Genomic DNA, 22660 nt, shown 5'->3' on the forward strand with positions numbered 1-22660 from the left:
TTTAATGGAAACATAATATAAATAAAAATTTGCACACGTTTGTAATGGAAGCGCAGCTACAGTGGACTGGAAACGGATCCATCTTGCTGCAGTTGTTGGCATTGGCACTGATTGTCTCTGGAATATCTCAGACACTTGTGTGGTTCAAGGTTAAAGCAGAAAACTGTAGCTGGTTGATGCTGGATCACTTCTGTGGTTTAGCTTCAGGAGGAGAAAGGAGAAGTCACAGTCTGCATGAACGTGATTAAGTATTTCTGATCCTTGAAACTGATCAGAAAAAAGAGAGCAAAAAGAGAAGCACAACGTCTGCATCACCAGTGAGAGCAGAAGGCAGAGCTTATCTCCTGCACAGCATCTGTCCTGACAGGATCTTACCCAACAGCCTGCAGCGATTCAGCAGCTTTTCTACAGAACATGGATGTTTACTAAGATCAGAAATGGTAATCAGCATGAGAAAATCATGCATTTTCTCCAGCAGAGGAAGCATCAGAAAGGGGAAGCTGCAGTGAAAATGAACTTGCTGTCCTCTGTAGGCGACTGTGGAGTCAAACTCTCGTCCTGGAGGGCCAGGCTCCTGCAACTTTTAGATGTGTCCTTTGTTCTACACACTTGAGTCAAATTGCAAAACGGTCTCAAGTTGAGCTCCTTAGAGCTCTGCTAGTGAACAAGACAAGATCAGATTTTATTACTCGAAAGAAAACTTCAAGGAGGATGATGGCGGCACATGTTTTTTATGACTTATGATCTGAACAAACGTATTCACGTGGGACTTCAACTGCGTTTCCTAATTAGTCGGAAATGTTTTGCGCAGATTTCCAAAAGAAACGCAGAAAGTGAAAACATCTCTGCCAGAAACATTTCATCGTCCTTCTGTCGGGTCCTGAGTTTCTGTAGAGATCACAATCCAGTAATAACTGTTTATTTCTGAAGATCAATAGTTTTCACTCATATCCCTGAAATCAGGAAGCTGAACATCCAAATCTCAAACAAGAGTTTAAATGTTGCAACATTATAAATGATTGTTGGCGTTCTTCATCCCACCGCCAGATCTGGTCTGAACCAGTTTATAGATGCTAACAGGAAGAAAGACATCAGTAGCAATAGGATAGTACTGGAACCAGTTCAGTTGGAAGGATGTCACTTTCACATTTCTCCATCCTCAACATTGTTGCTCAACGATGTTCAGTTGGTTATGTTTGGTAACTCTTGCATCCCATTTAGAGGTAAAATTATTCAAAGGAAAGATATTTGGCTATTGGGTAAATTAACTTGGAGAAAAAGTTGTTTTCTTCAACTCAGTTCCTGCAAAGATTCAGAACATTCCCCAAAAAAATGGGAATGCTACATAATCAGTATATAGCTATTTGTCTCGGGTGTAATGGATTTGTGATCCGGTTCAGGGCATCAAGACGATAACAGTCAAGCACCTTTGGGATGTTCTGGACTAGAAAAAGTTTGTTTTATGAACTTTACCTTCCGTCTTTCAGGACTTAAAAGTATCTGCTACTGATGGATCAAATCTGAACCTCAGGTCAGAGACAAAACATCATCACAGCACCACATTCCCTTTAGGAGCATCACAATAAACCAGTGAATAGTAAAAAATAGTAAAAAAATACTTTAATATCATCACCATACACACAAAACATCCATCGACGCTGCAGGGAATGCTAACAGACTACAGCTGCTTTCAGTGGCTGTCAGAAATGACCAAACTGTACACTCATCTCTACAGCACGAACAACACTGGACCACGCAGCACCTGAAGGCAGCAGGATGAGTCTACGGACGAGTCATGAAGGCAGCATGGACAGAAACGCTGACCCTGCAGCAACATCCGGTCCTTAAAGGAGTATTCCAATATTTATAACATAGCCCTTCAAATTAAAACCTTGCTAGTTGAATGGATCATTTCCAATGGCTAAGGGCCAATCACACACAGGTCAGTAACAATTGTACCAATAAAAAATGTTTGCGTTCGCAGCTCCACCTCTGAATAACTCAGGGTAAACGGGTGAAGCGAGTGGCAGCAGCCTGGCAGTGTTGATCAGATTTGGTCCGGATTGGTTCAGTTTGGTATAAGATCCATTTCTATGGATACCAGAGGTCTCTCAGTGGCTTTCAGTCCAAATAGTGACCCAGTGTTTCTGGATCTTCCGGTTCTGGGTCGCGGTCACTTGTTCCTGGATCAGGAAACCATCATCATCGACATGCTGCTCGGTGTTACCCTTAATCCTCCTCTGCTGGAGCACCGCCGTCTGCCACGCCTCAGGACGCACAAAGAACTGACACTGCAGGGAAAAAAAAAACAGAAATAGTGTTTCCACTCAACCACAGCGGACAGGAGGGCAGGTGAGCAGACTGACTGGTGAACAGGTAAGTAGGCAGACAGGTGAATGGGTCAGGATTAGGGCAGGTGAATGTGCAGCAGGTGTGTGAATCAGAGACCAAACAGCCTGAAATGTCTTAAGCTTTATGGTGAACCTATTCTCTGATTGGTTAAAAACATCTAAAGATGGGCGTGGCCATATCTGCAGACAGATACTAACCAAAACATGGCTGCTAAATTTGGTCAAGTATAAATTCTAAAAAAAGAGACAGACAGAAAACTATGAAGTAAGTCAGGGTAGACTGCAGTCTGTACAGTCAGTAACCAGACTGTATGTTTTTCGGTGTTCCTTAAAGCAGAGTTTTCTTGCAGCAGTCAGTAAGTGGTAAACAGTCGGGCTTTGCAACAGGAACCACCTGGAGCAACTTGTGCAGTCAGTAACCAGCCAGTAAACACAATGTAAGTAAGCAGCAAACAGTTGTTGGTCCCTTAAGCAGGACTTTCTCGAAGCACTCAATAACCAGATCGTTAGCAGCCAGTAAGCAGTAAGCAGCCGGTCAGTGGTCCTTACAGCAGGCCTCTCCTGCAGCAACCTGCCCGGCCTCAGAGCTCCTCGGTCAGCTTGTCCATGTCAGACGGTTGGCTCTTCATGTGGGCCCTTTGGGTTTTGGCCTCGTACATCTCCCTGGTGCTGGCTCTCTTGAAGAAGCCACACTGAACAGCAGGGGGCAACATAACAATTTACCAACCGGCGTGAACGACGCCAAGGGCATGAGATGATGAGAATGTCTCATGAGGTGGATCCTGAAAACCAGCGTCGGGTTTCACAAACCTTCCACAGCAGACCGCAAATCACAGCCAGCAGCAGAACTCCAGCCAGGACTGACACCACTATGATCCACCAGGGGGCGCCAGAGTTCAGCTGCAGCTCAAACTCAGGGTAAATGTTGACCTCAATCTGCAGACAGGAAGCAGAGGCTCAGGGAGCGCGCAGCAGGCATCAGGCTGGGATGGGAGCAGCAGGATGTTACCAGTGAGGGGGACGACTTCATGGTGACGGTTCTCTTCAAGGTCTTCAACTTCAAAGTGGCCTGGCCTTGAACCAACACACTGCTTGCATCTCTGTAGTCCTGAAACAAAACAGGAGGCATTCTACTCAGTGGCCACTAGAGGGCACTGCAGCACAATGACGTGTGCTACAGTTCACATGCTAATATTCTTTAGTCAAGCATTTTATTCACTTGTTTGTGTTCAGGGTTTGGTCTGGATTGGACAGGAAGTGACCATGACACTGGTTGAACTGGTGAAGCTGGTGAGTGTTGCTCAGAACCAGTGGTGGGCACACTTATGCTAATCTGCGCTATTTTTTTATTTGGCCAACTTTAATTTGGCCATTAAATTTCGCAGGATAAATTCTAAAGTGCTAATTTATTTAGTTGTTTTGTGAACTTTCAGTTGAATATAGTTCAAGATGTTTGTTGATTTAGTCATAGAATATTTCATAATGAAAGAATTAAATATAATTTTCTTCATGACTAAAAAAATATACATATAAAATTACATATAATTGATTAATTATGATTATAATTACAATTTTGATTAGGGGATGACTGTGTGAGTGATAACAGTATTAGCATCATGAAAAAACATGTACATAAAACACAATCTTTGCTTAAGATTTCTTCAACTTGTTAGACATTTATATTCATGCTCTTATTTTGAAATAAGTGAAGCCTGTTAAAGCAGCAGTTCTGTTTCCTCTAATTGTGTTTTCTGTCTTTTTTAACTTTATTTCAAGCAAGAAACATAAAGGAGGAAAATAGAACAATAGAGAACAAGCTACAACAATAAATACAATTTCTAAGTATTTCTTTAGCATTAGCTTCCATTAAATACCATGTAGCACTTTAGCATTAGCGAAACTAATGTTTATGGTTAGCACTACTAACATTTTAGCTAGCGGTGGCCACAGCTGGTGGAACCTGACCGATGATCACCGCTCTGGGTGATGGTACCTCAATCATGGTGGAGTTCCACAGTCGGCTCTTCACCGTCAGAGTTGCAGAGTTGTTCATGTTGAGCAGAGGACATGAGAACTTCACGCACCTGGCCCCACTGCTGCAGCTCTGAAACACATTAGGATGATCACGTCATCAGAAGGTTCCCTCTGTTTAGCCGCCAGTGCTAACCACATTTTCAGAAGTCTGGCTTTTTAGCTGAAGCTACAAAGTTCAATGTGTCAAAGTGGAAATCTTCACTTTGTGGACAGGTAAAGTGTCCATAGTCAGGTCTTTACCAGTTTAAAGGTCTTCCTCTGTCTCTGCATGCTGAGGACTGGGAGAGTTTTCTCTTGTTTCCTTTCCTCCCCTCCCTTCATCCCCAGGCTCCTCATCATCGTCCTCTCATCGTTGGACAGCTGAACAAACAAATGCACACATCAGGCATTTTTTCTGACCGTTATTTTGACAGCAGTGTCTGAGGCAGGTGTTGCCATGGTTACCACAAGCTGCAAAGGGTTAATGGTGTCGCCAGGTGCGCATTGACGATTGGAGGTGCCCTCCAGGCGGACCTCTGTCAGGTACAGCAGCCACTTTCCGTTCGCCACCTCCTTCGGCCAATCGAACTCGACCTCCAGGTTACCAAGGTGACCCAGAGGCTTCCCCTGGATGTGAACCTGTTGGAGAACACCTGGTTACACCTGTCCAGTCTCTGGTTTGGAGCGGTCCGGATCAAAACAAACAAACCTGAAAGGTGAAGATCACCGGACTGCCCACGTCCTCCGTGCTCTTCATGGCCTGCTCACCAACCACATGACCTCCGAAGAAGACTGAACCCGGTTTGATTCTAACAGGAAACAGGACCGCTTCAATTAAACTACTTACTTTGATTCAACAGAACAAAATCTGTTACTCTGACATGATCCATTAAAAGTACAGAAATAATTCACATGTTGAGTCTGAAGCCACTAGATGGCACCCTACCACTAACCTTAAGTGAGGTTTGTTTTACCCCATGAAGCAACACTGGGTCAAAGCAGAATTGTACCTATTTCATTACTCATCAGTAAACCGAATCAGGTCTTACAGTGTGAGAGTCGCCTGCAGGGAATACTCCACCAGCAAGGAGACAAACACTGGAGACAGATCTGACTGGTCGCTGAGCCTGAAGACACAGAGACACACATCAGCATCCGGCGGTACAAACTCAGACCGAGACGTGTGAGTGGACGCCCTACGTGGACAGCACCAGCCGAGACTGGATTTCCTTGGTGTCCAAAGCGATCGCAGATGGCTCAAATTTAATGAACATCTGAATCTGGAACACAGGAGCAGAAAGTACAGACAGATTGTGGTGCTACAGCTTGAATGCCTTATGCAGGAAGGGGTATTTACCTTCTGGTTGCTTCTGAAGGGATTCCCCAGCTGACAGAGAAGAGTGGCCCCTTCACCAGAACACTCAATGGCTCCTGAGCTGCCCCCCTGAAACAAACAGAAACACAAGAAAAAGAATAAAGACCCAGATCCTTTTGGGTTCTCTCAAATCTCCGATCAGTAGGCAACTAAACTCCAGTGCTGAAACGTGAAAGAAATGTTCTGTGTGTGACTGATCAGATCAATACCCAATAAAATCAAGATTCATTTGGAAATCAACGTTTTAGTGAAAGATCTCAAACCAAAAATGGAGTGGTGTCAGATTTAAGAGGTTGTACGATTTCCCTTTTGTCTTTGGTATAAAACCTTGAGGTATTTCTCCAGCCAGCGTGAGACTGCCATGTTTGTTTTGGTTGAATTTACCCAGAATGCCCTGCACTATATTCTGCTCCCTGCTTTTGGAGTGGTCTCTGTTCAGATCGGACCAGAGTTCACTTCAACCTGACTGATATCCGGGTTTGATTGCTAATTCACACAAAACAGACTTTCTAGGCAAATGAACAGGAGTTGGATTAATGCAGACCAAACAGGACTGGAGTGAATCCACTTTAAATCGTCGCCACAGGAAATAAAAATCTCTTCTTCATTGCCTTTATTTGGACTCCAGAGTAAACAAGCGATGGCGGGACGCTGACGTTGAGGACAGTGTTGTGAGCATCCTCTGCTAGTCGACCTGGTGATGCCGTGTTGCTGACGTTGACCTCTAGAAGTAACCTCCTGATGCTGATGTTGTAGTTCAGCAGCTGGGTGCCGTCCTGCCTGGAAACAAACGATCAACATCAGGAACTTGATGCGGCTGGAGGAGGTTTTAGGTCTTGGTTGCAGGACAGACTCCGGCTGGCGGTTGTCATAACGTCTTCATCTTTACCCCACCTCTATTTGTCTCAGTGGTAACCGGTTCTGATCAGATCAATATCCTGACCTGATCCAATCAGCTGTCACTCACATGGGGAAGGGTTTGTGGTCCTCATCTGTGAACCAGGCCACCATCCGAAGGTTACTTTGACAGACGTTATCAGACCCGCAGGCCTTCTTGATGTGAATCTGAATGGTGAGAAAAACAAAAATCAAACAGTGTTACAAAAGATAATTCTCTTAAAGCAACCGGATCTGACCAGGGTTTTGATGCGCTGAGGTGTCGGGCTCAGGATGGGGAAGCGCTTCAGGTCTTGAACAGCATTGCTTCTGTTGGGAAGTTTCTCATGTAGGGAGACGTTCAAGGAGAACACCAGAGGTTCCACCACGTTTTGGATGGTACTCTGCAGAACACAGATAAACACAACATGTTATTTAGTTTACCAGAAGGTTTTCCAGCTGATAAAGAGAAACACAGAGCAAATGTGGAAGTAAAGTGGTCAGAAATCTGGTGCTGATGCTGAACCTTCAGGATGCAAACAAGACCGATAGACGACAAAGCCGCTTCTCTTGATTCACTAGGAGTTAATTTTTGCTTCAAGAAACGATCTGATGGGACGCTGGACAAGATTATTGTTGTGTGCAAATTGCGCTAAAAGCAGTTAGCATATAAGCGAAGCCTAAGATAGCATTGCAATGCTAAACTTGTAGCAGCACAGACGTGCCCAACGTCTGCATCCACAGTCTACATTTCTAAAGGATTTTTAAAAAATGCACTTAGAAGCTGAATGTCTCTTGGGTTGAATCTGTTGGTTTCTATGACCTAAACAGAAACCAACAAAATGTCTTTGTTGCTGAACTCATATTTATTTATTCAACATTTTAGCTACAAAAAGGGTTTTTGAATTGAAAAAGTTGTTGATGTGTCATTTATATTTTGAAATGTGATTAATTGCTATTAACTGATTTCAGACCCTTCAATTAGCTCAGTTAAAGATGATAACGTTAACACTTTACCAAGGGCCATGTTGTTCTGTGTGATGAGCTCAGGTTCCTGCAGGTGGCGCTCTGCCTGTGTGTGCATATCTCACCAGCAGTCCGGCTCTCAGGGTTTTACACTTTCCGCTCCCCACGGACAGGATGCTGGAGTACACGCTCTGCCTGTTGTCATGGAAACGGAGGCGGGGCGAGAGGCTGGTGACGTCACCAGTCACAGTGACGTTGACAGCTGTGAGAAAAAACAAAACAACTGAAAACAGCTAAAGTTACACTTTTAAAACAAGACTTCAAGTTTGTGGACATTAGAAAAAATGGCCATATTTGGCATTTTTTTTAAATTAACCACTTAGCATTTTTATACAATATCATAAATACATTAGAAGATGCAGATAAACAAGTAATTCAGTAATTCAAGTAAAAACTAAAACAAATGTAAAGAAATCGCATAAAATGAGCATTTTAAATGGTGCTTAAAGTTTTTTTTTCTTTTTCATTTATAGAATTTGAACCCAAATTCAAATTCTTAAACTAGACCAGTTGAGTAGTTTTGGGTCGAACATATTTACACCCAAGGTTTTCATTTTTTTATACGTAGAATATATATTTATATTGTTTGTACAGTTTTGGCTCAATTACTTCTGTGAATATATTGTTCTTTCAGCCAGTGGTATTGTTTGAGTTAGTTAAAAATTACTAAATTAGTTGACGATTATAACTGATAACCGATTAATTGCTTCTTAAACTTTCTCCAGCATTTCAGGAACAGGTATGTGGTGATCTCTGTATTTTCCAGGATGACTAAAGCGAAAGCAAAGCAGATGAAATCTCACTCAGAAGGACAAAACAGAAGCCAGCATGCTGAGATCAAATCCTGAACAGAACCAGACTTGGTAACAAACCGAACCAGCTGTCCCAGATGTTTGGTGTGTTTCTGCCGCGACCTGAAGACGTTTGTGTGATTCATCAGGTCTAATACTGTTGGGAATATTTAGAGGCTGTTTCTCACTGAGACAGCCAGGGGAAGTTAAGTCCAGAACATTTTCCTAATGTTCATGTGACAAAGTGTCTAATAATCTAATTAGTCTGAGAATTACAACATTTATTACATCTAAATCAGATTAACTAACCTAAAACTTCAGATGAACAACTTCAGGAAATCAAGAGGAAGCAGGAATATTAAAATAATTAGACTTTAAACAAAATGTGCGTGAGGTGACAGTTTTACTCTCAGATGATGATCACTCCACCTCATCTACGAACGATTTATTCACCTCATGAAGGGGGTCACCTTGACTCTGATTGGTCGGATTAACGACAGCGCACACACACTCACACAGACCTCTGCGGAGGGAGTGAGTGTGTGTGTGTCAGACGGAATAAGATCCGTTTGTTTAATGCGATTTATCATCCACAGAAACACCGGGACACTCAAGGACAAGCCATGATGTCATCTGCCGTGTGGGCGGTGCAGGTGTTGTCTTAGCAACAGGGTGACCTTTCCTCAGATTGGACAAATTAACGCAATGAGGACATGCAGCTCATCAGATATGCTGATTAACAGCGGGGGTTGATTTGCAACACGCGCAGGAAGCAGCTGTCATTAAGCTGGAGATGAGCTTGTTGCGTCTCCAGCTGCAGGAGACGCTCCAGTTGGACTCCACCAGCGTGGCGGCGGGGGTCAGTCGGACCTGCTGAGTTTGACCCGGAAGGCCGAAGCATCCAGGTGAAACAGCAGCAGGAGGACGGCCGCTTCTGGAAGAGCACATCAAACCAATGCATCTCATTCACAACATTTACAGGAAAGAGAGAAGCTTTGGGATTGAGGATAACAAGAAAGACTGGATGCATGTTTGCTTTAAGACATGCGGATTTGCAGTGAATATTTAGCTGAATATCATTCCAACTAACAATTATTTTAGTAATTAATTGTTCTGTTTATTATTTGGATGATTAACTGATTAAAAAATTGGCACCTTCTGCAGAATTTTTGAAGTTTACTGCTTCAGCCTCATAACTTTGGCTAATTCTACCCAGATTTACTTGATTTTCCTCACCATTTTAATTAGAACTGAAACGACTAATCAGGTTAATCACAATTAATCAAGAATTGAAATAATCGTCAACTAACTTAGAAATTGATTAATTAGAGTATTAAGACTCACAAAAATCCATTTGCTGAAAGAACAACACTGTCAAAGCAGTAATTACGTGAAAAATACAAAAAATAATCAGTGGATAATTTTGACGATTAACTGCAGATTTTTAATTTAACTACATAAAACTGTTTATGCAACATTAGAAATAAATTAAAAGATGCAAATAAACAAACAATTCAATTCATTTTCTAAATTATTAAATACACATTTTGGTGAGTAAAACATATTTACAGACAAGTTTTTTTTTTATCTTAAATGCAAAATGTGTATGTTTTGTACAGTTTTGCTTTTAATAATAGTCTGAGTATGCTGTTCTTTTAGCACATTGCCTTTTTGTTAACTTTAACCAAATTAGTCAATTATTATTTCAACAATCACACATTATTGTTTGCAAACTCACAGATGCTGCTGATGTTTTCTCCAGCGTTGAACTTGAAGAAGAAGCAAACCTTCACCTTGATGCTGAGAGACAGACCTTGTTAATGATAATTACCACAACAGTAACGATGAAAGCAAACTTGAACAGTTTCCTCTGATTCTCACTCTGTCTCATTTCGGGCGACCAGAGCTGGAGAAACTCTTAAGGTGGTGTTCAGCTGGACGACAGGGCGAGATCTGAGGAACCAGCAGGAAATACAGACCTTCTGCGTTAGAGCTTTACCTGCTCTCATTCAGGCGACGTGTTAGAGCAGGTAACAGTACCTGAGGAGGGCGACGGTATCATCCAGAGAGCCGACCAGCAGGTCTGGGTACTGGTTTCCATCAACATCCAGTCCTGCAGCCAGGGAGTACCCGAAGGTCTTGAACCCAGGAGATACAGAACGTCCTTCGATCATCTGAGGGGGAAGGTAACATTTCAGGTAGTTGAATTACCAACTTCATTTAGTGGAAGGGTTTCGGTATCCATACAATGCTGGGGTCTGAGTTTCTTTCTGGCATATAAATACTCAGATGCTTGGGATCATAATCTGGTTTTAAGGGATAAAGGAAGTCACCTGACTGGTTTGGGATTGAGGTGGAACCTCCACACTCAGCTCAAGCTCCTCTTATCTCCTCTAGATTTAATAAATCGTCTCTTATTCTGGAGTTGGAGTTTCCCATGGAGAGCAGGAACACTCACAAACTCCTTGGAGGTTTCTTTGGACAGACACATTGGGTAGGTCTGGTAGAGGATTCCAGTAGGAACGTCTTCAACTCACATGACTGGGGAAGTTTGCCTTTTGTTCTTGTGTTATTTGGGGACCCAGAAGCTACATGGACTTCAGGACCTCAAAGTCTAATGGTGCATGTCATAGCAGAAACTAAAAAACAGAGTGGTAGACACTATTGGTGATGGAAGTCTGTCTCTTTGGGCCACAATGATGACAGGTGTGCAGTGTCTGCCGTGGTGGAGAAGAAACATCCCTGATGGATGTTGTACCTCTTATAAACCTTGGATCCTCAAGAAAAAGTCAATTACAGGGTACATTTATGTCTGTGGAACCCTCTTGGACTTGTGGATTAATGGATGGACCCATAGGAAGACCGAGGGCATGTTGGAAGAAGGATGTTTCTCAGTTACATCATTCCCCTGGGAGAACTGGCCCAAGTGGCTGAAGAGAAGGAAATCTTTGCGTTCTGTTTATTCTGCTACCTAAATAAATTACTTTAGGGATAGATGGACACACAGACTGATGGATGGATGGATGGATGGATGGATGGATGGATGGATGGATGGATGGATGGATGGATGGATGGATGGATGGATGGATGGATGGATGGATGGATGGATGGATGGATGGATGGATGGATGGATGGATGGATGGATGGATGGATGGATGGATGGATGGATGGATGGATGGATGGATGGATGGATGGATCTTTTGCAAAGATTTGACAATTTCTGCATTATAAACCTTGTGCTGTCCTGGTGCAGATCCTGCACCAGGACAGCACCAGGTTTGGTTTGATACCTGACTCGGTTCTGCAGAGATTCCCTCTTTGCTCCCAGTCCAGATCATCACACATCCGGTATCGTGAAAAGGAGCTCCCACTGCAAAGTCTGAAACACGACATCACTTCACCCCAACTGATTACTGATTATTAGACGTCAGCATTGAGCTGCTGCCTCACCCTGGTAGCCATCTTGGTTGAGGTCCCCTGCTGCAGCAACAGCCATTCCAAAAGCAGATCCAACTGAACCCATCAGAACCACGGTGGGCTCAGAGTGGAACCTCCCTCCTGCGTTCATGTAAACATAAACTGCCCCGCCCACCTCCTGCTGGCGGTTGAAGTAAAACGGAGCGCCCACCAGCAGGTCATTCCACCTGCAGGCCAAAAAACCAAACAGGAAGTGAAGCAGTTTCATCAACCGGATCAGAATGCGGGTACTGCGTCTGTCAGTGCTGTATCGAGGTGATTTCTCACCCGTCCCTGTTGAGGTCTACGGCTACCACGACGTTACCAAAGTACGAGCCAACCTGTTGACCTCGTAGAGTCTGCTGAATCACCAGATCATTGGATCGCTTGACAGCCAGCATCACAGAACCACGGGCGTCCATTTTATTGTCTCTGGGAGCCCCTGTTCACAAACACATCAACACATTGGTGAGAACATCAACAGACCCCGGGAGCTGATGAGGAATGAAGGTTGGCTTCACCTGCTACGATAGTTTGACTCTCTGCAGACAGAAGGTGATGAGCCTGAGTGACCGAGTATCCTGCAGGAACACAGTTTAGTTTTTAAGATGCTTCCTTAATTTCAAAATAAGAGCAGCTGTGGCTTTATGTGTTTGAATGGCTATCATTAGTGTAAACATCACAGATCACTGATTCACCAGAAAGACCTAAAACATCAAAGTTTTCAGGTTCCTTCTGAGCTTCCCTGATTCCTGGATGCACATCAGAGAAGGAAGAAGCTCAGATCAGATTCTCAGGAGACTGAGAGATAGCTCACCTAAATAAATATTCCTATAACTTGAGTTCTTGTAGTCAAAGGAGTTCTTTGTCGAAATAAGGTCATTGTTCGGATCCATCCAGAAGGCATAAACATTTCCTGGAACACACACATTAAAACGTAAATAACATCGGAGAAAATAAATGCATGAAACAAGAAAGGAATTTTGTTTATTCTCATTTGACCAGAACACATCCGTTATATCTATACATGCCTCTGATTTGAACTTCAATGTATCTGAGTTTGGACCACATTAAGACAAACCAATTCAGTTTCTATAATACTTAAACTCTTATACTTTTGGCAGGACTTTGCCAGCCCAGAGAGGACACTCCACTGTCTGCAGCTCAAGATCGTTACCTCCGACATGGAGGTGCTGATTCTGATTCCTGCTGCTTCACACTCAACCGGGAAATGGTCCAGTGAAAGCTGCAGAACCACATCATCTGCAAAACGCAGAAACCCAAAAGGCCTCCAAAACGGTCACCTTCAACACATTGGCTTTGTTCATGAACCAAATCAGTGACTGAGTCCAACTCTTGTTTTGTGACTCAGTGTGTAATAATGGTGTCTGCAGGTGGACGTCACTAGCTATAGCGGCTAACAGGTGACGTCCTGTACAGGAGTAAATATTAATGGGTCTGAATTCTTGTATGGTTGTGAATGTGGAAACCTGGAGGTGAGGAAGTGATCAGACATGTGATGGTGACATCATAGAGGGGCGGACTGAACAGAACAGGTACCCCGCCAACTGAAGCTCCCAGGTGAGCCAAAGATGGCGTCGGTGTGCGTGATGAAGGCGGAGATTCCATAAGTACACATGCCCTCACCGTTGTGATCCCTCCTGTAACTAAACACACACACACAGGTAAAACAGGTAAGTGTAGCCTCTCCCACAGGCTAAACATGGAGTCATGTGACCTACTCGCATTGCTGCTGTATTTGCTCCCAGTTCAGTGGCTCTTCATCATGATGTGGGCCGTTTCTATGGAGATAGCACCGGCCAATTATCTTTCTATCTCCTTGGTACACCTTAACGAACCGGTGGCCACATGCCTGCCAAGACACACGGTTAAATTGTTACAGTTGGTGGTTAACAAATATTTTAATTACAGCAGAAAGTTTGGTTGAAATAATCAGCCAATGAGAGCAGAGCCTCACCAGGACCCTCCCTCCAGGTCGGCCCTGACTGGCTACTGTGACGCCCAGCCACATGTCCTCCAGCAGGTCCTCAGTGGGGTCCAGGTCTGCAACAGCACAAAGACAGAAAACTGGTAAGTCTGTCCCACTAAACAAAAAACTTCTCAAATTGAGGTCTGGAATTGGACTAGGCCATTGCAACCCATTTGATTCTAGAGTATTTAGGCATAAAGAGGAGTTTATGGTTTAGTCAGGTTCCCAAATTTACTTAGAACAAGACATTTTCCCATGTTATGACATAATCTGCTCGTGAACAATGTACGTTTTCATAAATATTATTAATTATTAACGAAAAAAACACTCCTATATCCTGCTAACAAGTTAGTTATAAGTTAGTTCTGTTTTATTTCAAACGGAAAAAAAATGTTTGCACTAGAAACTAGACTACAATAGTTGGTAAGAGTTTATGTTTTGCAGTGTATTCCTATTCCCTGTGGCATACTGTCTACATTATCAGTCATCATGCACCAGCTGTCATGCTTTAGTCTATCAGGATCTTAATAATGGGAGTGTGGTTGTGTTGTTCTGAAACAGACAGCAGCTGTCACAGCTCAATGACTGATGAACTACCCATAATGCACCGAGATGGCGATAAGATCACAGGCGGCAACGAATCAGTCAGCTAATCAACTGGAAGTCCAGAGCCAAGAAGCTGAAATGGGTTGTTTTCTTCCTGAGTCACGGCTGCCAGGCTGATGGGATGATTCACCTGTTATGGAGGAGCCGCCATTAATCAGCTGTTTGACTCTCTTGTTACTTTCTTAAGATGTATTAAAACTACGGTTGATAACTGGGCTGATGTCATTTCAGTCCGATGTTCTGCCAGGACTTCTCGGATCATCCGTGTGGGTTCTACCACCTACACTGCAAAACCAAGTTACTTGTGTTTATATTTATGCTTAAATAAGACTAAAATAACTTTAAAGTTACTTTTTCAGTAACCCAAATAAACTTGTGTTAAGTCAGAAATTCTTGACTTTTCACTGAAAACAGGAAAAATTTATTTTTAGAATTAAAAAAAAATCTCAGCTAATACAATGAAACTAATAGATTGTGATCAAGAATTATTGACCTTAAACAAGCACAAATATCTTGATGAAAAGTTGTTTTGAAGTTATTTTTGTTGTATTTCGTGTGTAGTACATTAAGATTGTGTGTTGGTTTGATTTTATTTAATGTGGCACACTTTTGCAGTGTATATTAGCGGCATTATTTTGCAGATAAAAGTCTTTAAATGTAAAGCCTCTGCAGTGGGAGCTGTGTGTCAAACCAAAGTTCACTTCAGGCTGAAGTCCAAAACCCAGAAACCTCCTCTAAGAATGACCAGGATGTTCAGATCCAGGGCTCTTCCCCCGAGTCAAAGCAGTTATTCAGGATTTGTTTCTATAAAACTGAAAGACTCTGAGATCCTGAGGGATCTTGTGTCGTGGCTTTATGGGGTCTAAGCTTAATTTGCTCCTTTATTTTAGCTGTTGTTTTTCTGAGAAAAGCCAGAAAGGATCAAACTTCCACCTTATTCCCAAAGATCTGTTCTTCACTCGATTGGGAATTTGGGAACTTCATAAACAAACTGTTGGCCAACGAACAATGAAGACATCCACGGCCCCTTAGTGTGAAACAGGAAGTAGAATGACATGTTAAGACTTACTTTGATCTATGAATTTTATCCTACTGCACTCTGTCGGGTCAGCTGTGACCGGGCAACTGTACACGCCTCCTGTTCGATTGGCTGGAATGTGAGGCTCCGCCTTCTCCCTGGGAGCGCCGACCAATAGCCTGTCAGGAACAGGTGGGCAGTGTTACCTGATTGTTTGTACTGTATCTTATTTTTCACATGTTGATGTTAGTAACTAAAATAGTATTTCTTTTGAAATACTATGTCAGGAGCAAAAAGTAAAAACAATTTTCAGACTAATAAGGTAATATTTTCTCATTTAAAAAAGGAATTGAATTGTTTATTTGAATCTAAAGGAACAGCAGTTCTTGCATTTTAAGCTAGAACATGTTAATTTTCTTGTTTAAAAAAATAATTGATTTATTTGTTTGGTTGCATCTTTTATATTTCTAATGTTGCATACAAAGGTTTAAGTGGTTAAATTTAAAAACTGCAGAATAAGCCAATTTTTAACATCTGATTAATCAATTAATCGCAAGGATTATACTGATGATTAATCGATTATTCTGACAATTAACTGATTAATCGTCACTAATTGATCAATTTAGGAATTAATATTGTCAGAAGACTAATTGATTAATCATTACTGAAATAATTGTTACTTCCAGCCCTGGTGTTAGATGTTCGGTGTTGAAGGAACAATGTTTTCATCCCTGAATGTTTTCCTGATCTTGACTGATGGCAGAGACCCGTCATGGTTCTCTGGATTTCCAGGAATCACAACCTGAGCTTCCCAGTGGAGGTCACTGATGATATAAACTGACTGTTTTTATATTTGAGTCACATTTCTTTTGAGTCTCAGGATAAATGGAGTCTGAAGGACAGACGGGACACCCAATGACACAATGACAGCCTGAGGACAAGTGTCTACCTCTGATTAGCTGAAGTCATATGACATAAATCAGCTGGAGGACAACAAACTGTTTGGAGGTCAGTGTGAGCCAAGTATGACCGGATAGGACCCATCCTGACTGGACTGGAAACACTGGAACAATGAATCCAACCAGCTGGGAATTCATTTAAAGGTGACCTGTTGAACAGGTTAGGACAGGTTTAAGATGTAAACAAAACATGTTTACTACATCTTTTGCACAAAATCATTATTCGAAAATGAGATTTTAGTGTTTTCGGTTCAGAATGAATTGCTTTAGGCCGACTTGTCACTTTAAATGCAAATAGGCTGCTGCTGGCCACGCCCCCTTCCTCAACGCTTACACTCACAGGTGGAAATGGCTGCAAACAGATGCGTAGTTATACATTTCTGAAAAGCAGAAGTGGAGCCTCCTGCGTAACCAACAAGAGTGCAGCAAATGGTTTCTGAAACGTGTGTCTTTTCCAGCAGTGAAACTTTCTGAAGGTCTTTAAAAAGGCTCAAACATAGAAGCTTCAACTGTTTTTAGAAGCACTTGCTTGTTCTAAAGGAAGTACAGAAATGTGCAGAATGTGAATTTTGCACATTACATCCCATCATAGTGAGGACTGGAGGTCGCCATGGAGACTAAACGACGCAGCATTCACGTCTTTAAATGTCAGACGGATGGGTGGCGCCTCTTGCTGACAGGAAGTCTGTGGGTGTGATCACTTCCTGTGTTCACTCAGATACTTTAAGTCTCTAACCTCTGACCTGCCAGGTAGGTTGCGATGGTGATGGAGTCAGAGCAGTGTCAGAGAAGAGCAAAAGCATTGATTTAGTTATTGATAAGTTATTGATTCCAGGATATTCCTCCATGTCTCCTGGGAGAACTGATCCAGCATCCAGAAACCACTTACAGGTCCAACATTCCTCAGTCCAAAGAGGACATCAGGGTCTCCTGGCTGCACTCAGGGTCTCCTGGCTGCACTCAGGGTCTCCTGGCTGCACTCGGGGTCCATATTCTGCCTACCAGAACCAACAAAACCCCATCGACCCGCCGGATAGCCAACCATGGCGCCGGGAGTCTGACTGGAGGAAACTCCGACCTGCGGCACCTGAACCTCCAGAGGAACATCACTCTGTGCGTGAGCTACACCCACAGCCAATCCAATTAGCGGACATAAAGAGACGGTAGCCATGGCGACCCTGGAGACAGACAGCTGGGTGACCTCCGGTTGAGCTGCGTGAGGATCTCCTTCAGGAAGCAGCAGCTCAGGAGGGGATGAGACACAAATGTTCAGTCGGAGCAACATGGAGCAATCAGCAGCTCAAAGGGAGGGGCGTGTGTGTGTGTGTGTGTGTGTGTGCGTGTGTGTGCGTGCGTGCGTGCGTGCGTGTGTGTGTGTGTGTGTGTGTGCGTGTGTGTGTGTGTGTGTGTGTGTGTGTGTGTGTGTGTGTGTGTGTGTGTGTGTGTGTGTGTGCGTGTGTGTGTGCGTGCGTGTGTGTGTGCGTGTGTGTGTGTGTGTGTGTGTATGTGCGTGTGTGTGTGTGTGTGCGTGCGTGTGTGTGCGTGTGTGTGTGTGTGTGTGTGTATGTGCGTGTGTGTGTGTGTGTGTGTACCATGTGATCTGTCAGCGTCTACAACTGCTTAAGCTCATAGTGAGGCTGTATGTGATAAACTGTCCTCCAGAACCAGTTCAGGCTCCTAAAATAAAGTTTGTCCTCTTCCTAATGATCCTTTTTGTTAAAGTTTACGTTGCAAAAACAAAAAACTAAATCTCAGCAAGTACTTTTGGTCTGGGTTCTAAGACTTGATTGAAATAAGACAAAACTTACGTACAGCTAGCTTTTCATCAAGCTACAGCAGATTGTTTTCAGTCAAACATTTCTTAATATTGATTTAAAAAATATATTACAAGTTCTTATGGCAGATTATTTCACTTATAACATGATGTTTTTCCAATGTTATAAGTGAAATAATATTAATTTTCTATTTATTTATAACAGGCAAAGTTATTATTTATGTACATTAATACATACACTACAAAAACACTAAACAAACATTGTAAGATTTTGGGCTTTTGTTGTCCAACTGACCTCCAAATCAACTTTTTCGCAGATAAACTGTCTCAACAGGTTATTTATGGCTCTATTTGTATGTTTCTGTGATATATTTGTAACATTTTTGTGTAAATTTGTTTTGTTCTGCGTTATTCTACCTAAAACCATCTCATTGCCGGCTTAACTTTGCTACGCTCTGCGTTCGGATGTAAAACCGTGTCGGTCAGATTCGCACGGCTCCGGCGGCGACCACAGAGCGACACCGGAGCGGATTCTCACTCCTGTCCCATGATCCCACTCCCACAGAAAAATTCCTGTCCCATCCCACTGCTGGTGAAATCACTTCACTCCCATTTATTTCTTCCTTTAGTCTTCAGGCAATAACCTAAATAGGCATTTATACCTTTGATCAAAGCAAAAAAACTTTTGCTAAAGGGCTCAAAACAATAAAGTTTTCAAGAGAGATTTATCTGTCAAAATATAAAATAAGAACTTATTAAATTAATTTCATACATTTTGGAGAACATGGAAGTTTCTGAGTTTCAGCTGTTGAATTTTTTCTACTTTTGAAATTCAGAAAGTTTAAAGTTTTTCATGTAAAATTTCTGAGATGAATTTCAAAATTTCAGAAATTTTTCTAGCATACTTTTGACAGATTATCCTCCAAAGAAAATCTGTAATTATTTATTTTATTTTGTTCTCTTTAGTAAAAGTTTCTTGTCCAACAGCTCATGGTTGCATAAAAGTCTCCAACAACAGAAAAGAGTCACTGGGTTTATCACTAGATGCTTGGGGGGGAATCAGAAACTCACAGAAAAGTCAATAAATAAAGTGTCTAAGTGGATAAGTAAGAACCATATCATTTTCTGGAGAAAGCTTTTGTTTTCCATTGTTGGTTTTCCATGTAATCGTTTCTGATCTGAAGTTGTTGCCTGATTCCTGCGGCTCCTTTCTGCTCGAGTTGCTGCTGTTTCTCAGGCTGCAGGAGAATTCAGACGCATTATTAACACTGCAGGGCATTCACCTGACTCCCTGTGCTGCACATTCACACACAGATCTGATCTGATGGAGCCCGCTCATCTGGACGGTTATCCACGTGAGTCTCATGGAGCCGGATCAGCAGCAGCTGGATGGAGCCGGCCTCCTCAGAGCGAAACCACTTATCACAAACTGGGAGATAAAACTGCAGGGAGTGGAGAACCGGGAGAAACTCACAGAAGACGGGAAACTGCATGGAAATCTGAGCTCCAGACTTCTGAGGAAAAACAGACCGACTGGTTCTGACCCGGTTGTAGCTGAGCAACAACTCCTCCAACTCTCAGCTGGTTTCATGAATCTTTGGATATGTCTTGGTGATGATTCTGGATGTTCTGATGGGTTGTTGCTCCATGTTTTAATGCAATTTGTTTGGGCGTAACATGCTGCAAGTCAGAATGATGAGCAATAATCTGGTGAAATAATATTCACCAACAATGTTTTGAGTTTTTGGTTTGATCACTCAGACCAAATAGGAACATAATTCATTAAAAGTGATGTTAGGACTGGTTTATGGTCTATAAACACGAATTTAACAAAAGTTAAACCATTCTGCTCAGTTCAGAATGAGCGTCCTGTCCCTTTAAATCTATAAGCTGCTGCTGGCCACGCTCCCCGACTCCATGTTTACACTCAGCCTTCATGTTTACACTCAGACTCAAACAGATGCACAGTTGTGCAGCCGTACGTCTTTGAAAAACAGAAGTGGAGCCTCCTGCACAAACAACAATAATCCAACACGTGGTTTCTGAAAATTCACAAGGACAGAACGATTGTGTTTTCACAGCGTTGAAACCAGCAGACTTTTTGTAGACCGCCACCTGGGTTGCGAGGTTACAGGGCTGGGGTGAGTACGTTTTGAAACAGCTCATTTTCCAGACACCAAAAACACTGAAAAAATAGTTGTTTGTTTTAGTGTTTGTCTGGTTTTCGGAGCAGTTGAAACTCAAATGGAAGTAGAAAAATGTCCAAAATGTGAATTTTTGCATAATAAATCCCTTTGAAGTACTTCTCTACTGCAAAAATACATTTTCTGTGGTTTCACTGCATGGGTTTGATTCTAGATATGGACTAGACAAAGGAAAGGAAATTATAGCAGCGCAAAGTGAGGAAGTCGGACTATGAATTGACGAATCGTTATTATGTGGGATCTGAACTCTGCAGTGCACTAATGAACCGTAAATCCACTCAATAAACGGTTCCTGTCTCTCTGCTGAGAAACATTTCATTTCTCAAACATTCACAGGAAACCCAAACTGCTGCTGTTACCGTTCTAGTCACGTATGTTTCAGTGCATGAGGGAAAAATCAGATCACAGATTTATTTAACGCTCAGAACAGGAAGCTGAGGTTTCACTCGGCTGTGAGCAACGGCTGGTTTCTGAACGGCAGTTTGAGTTTATGTGGAAACACCTGAGACGTTCAGAGGAACGGAGAGCAAACACACAACAAGCAGAAGGAGAGAAACACAGGAGCCTAAACTCTCCCAGCCTGTTCCTGTGAAAATATTCATCTAATGAAGGATCTGATTCAAGCAGCCTCTGAAAAAATGTATAATTACTCAGAGGATGACATTGGATTATGGCTTAGATTATGTGATTCTTTCTGGATTTGAAGGGCAGATTATGTGATACTGTGAGGAGTAGAGGAGCAGATGGGTGCAGGTGTGTGGATTAGAACAGGTGTGTGGATTAGGACAGGTGTGTGGATTAGGACAGGTGTGTGGATTAGGACAGGTGTGGGGATTAGGACAGGTGTGTGGATTAGGACAGGTGTGTGGATTAGGACAGGTGTGTGGATTAGGACAGGTGTGTGGATTAGGACAGGTGTGTGGATTAGGTGTTAACTCACAGGTATTTCCCCGTCTCCAGATCCTCATGCAGAGCGACAGAGAATCCAAACAGATTCTTGCTCCCGATTGCCTTCAGCACCGGAAACGACGTGTCGATGTTGATCGCCAGGTTCACACTGAGACAGACGCTCAGCAGCACAAACATATCTGTTGCCATGGAGACCCACACCTGAAGGGAACGAGAACCTCAATCAAACAGTTTTATCAGGCTACGCTTCCCACTGAGCAACAGTATAAGCTGATTGGCTGATTGGATCTCAAAGCTGATTGGCTGATTGGATCTCAAAGCTGATTGGCTGTCACCTGTCTGCCAATCTGTAAGGTCAGAAACTTTATCCAATCACCATTGTTACCTCTGCCAGTTCCAGTTATTAGAATTAGAAACTAGAGATCAGACCTGGAATCTGAGTGTAGAGCTGAACCTTCAGAATCACATAAAGACGGTAACAAAGCCAGCCTTCCTTCAGCTGAACAACACCTGCCTGGTTACAGCTGCCTTTGATTCATAACATCTGTAACATTGATGTGTATTGATGACTTTTATCTTAATGCATTTCATAAATATATAGTCAACAGATGAAAGATTGTTTTGTCCTGTTTTATTCTATACTATTTGGGTGGAGATCTATTTAACCCCTTTGGGCTTTTTTCCCTCTTTGTACTGTCGTCATTATTTTTCTAAAAAAAATGGTGTGAAGCTAAACTAAACAAACAGACTAAGACAGTTTCCACTATTCAGAAACATTTGATGCTTGAATGTTTAAATTAAGAAGTTGTGAACATTTTAGTCGCTTGTAAAACACGCCTCATATTTGATTAGATGTTTGGTTTTTTTTCCAAGTTGCATCTCAACCAAATGCTTCCTGAATCCACAAACCATTTATTTTAACTGGTTGGACAATTTTACCAGTTTCTCTGCTGAAGAAAAGGATTCCATCATGCCGATTGATCCCTGCTCTACTTTTATCGTCTCAGTTTGGTGAAGGACACCTGCAGCCTGTGAAACAGTGATGGCAGCTGGAAAATGACTGCTGCTCGGTCAGCTAACAGAAACAGGATGAACTCTGACCTGATGCTTCTGGGTGAAGGGATCTGTCCAGATGTCCTCGTCCTCCAACTGTCTGAGTGCTGCTCTGCTCCGTCTGACTTCTCCGTCTGCTGAAACACTCTTCTGCACGCGCTCAGATCAGCCTCTCTCTGCATCAGGTCGCCCTCCCTCTCCCTCTCTCTCTCTCTCTCTCTCTCACTCTCTCTCTCTCTCTCTCTCCTTCATTCTTATT

At 42.7% G+C, this 22660-nt stretch overlaps 1 protein-coding gene across 4 annotated transcripts; it reads right to left on the reverse strand.

The window, feature by feature from the left end:
* Positions 1–1605: 1605 nt before the first annotated feature.
* LOC129374027 (integrin alpha-3-like) lies at positions 1606–22653 on the reverse strand. 4 transcript variants are annotated; one of them, XM_055052213.1, is made up of 29 exons: positions 22450–22643; positions 21380–21549; positions 15554–15681; positions 13867–13952; positions 13631–13761; positions 13449–13555; positions 12706–12804; positions 12410–12469; positions 12177–12330; positions 11883–12076; positions 11723–11811; positions 10473–10606; positions 10314–10385; positions 10171–10232; positions 7707–7843; positions 6876–7019; positions 6707–6804; positions 6351–6519; positions 5722–5808; positions 5565–5644; positions 5414–5491; positions 5074–5173; positions 4830–5003; positions 4626–4745; positions 4345–4455; positions 3361–3459; positions 3162–3287; positions 2901–3043; positions 1606–2291 (listed from the first exon to the last, which is right to left on the reverse strand). In XM_055052213.1, the coding sequence occupies exons 2-28, from the start codon at positions 21535–21537 to the stop codon at positions 2933–2935; spliced, it is 3108 nt and encodes a 1035-aa protein (XP_054908188.1). In that variant the 5' UTR covers positions 21538–21549; positions 22450–22643; the 3' UTR covers positions 1606–2291; positions 2901–2932. The 4 variants fall into 4 exon arrangements, with proteins under 4 accessions (XP_054908188.1, XP_054908189.1, XP_054908191.1 ...); XM_055052214.1 differs by lacking the exons at positions 15554–15681; positions 22450–22643 and having other exon boundaries at positions 21380–21502; XM_055052215.1 differs by lacking the exons at positions 1606–2291; positions 2901–3043; positions 3162–3287 and having other exon boundaries at positions 3370–3459; positions 4279–4455; positions 22450–22653.
* Positions 22654–22660: the final 7 nt, after the last annotated feature.

Source organism: Poeciliopsis prolifica, unplaced genomic scaffold (genome assembly GCF_027474105.1).
Source record: "Poeciliopsis prolifica strain line A6 unplaced genomic scaffold, Auburn_PproV2 SCAFFOLD034, whole genome shotgun sequence".
In the NCBI taxonomy this organism is placed as follows: Eukaryota; Metazoa; Chordata; class Actinopteri; order Cyprinodontiformes; family Poeciliidae; genus Poeciliopsis; species Poeciliopsis prolifica.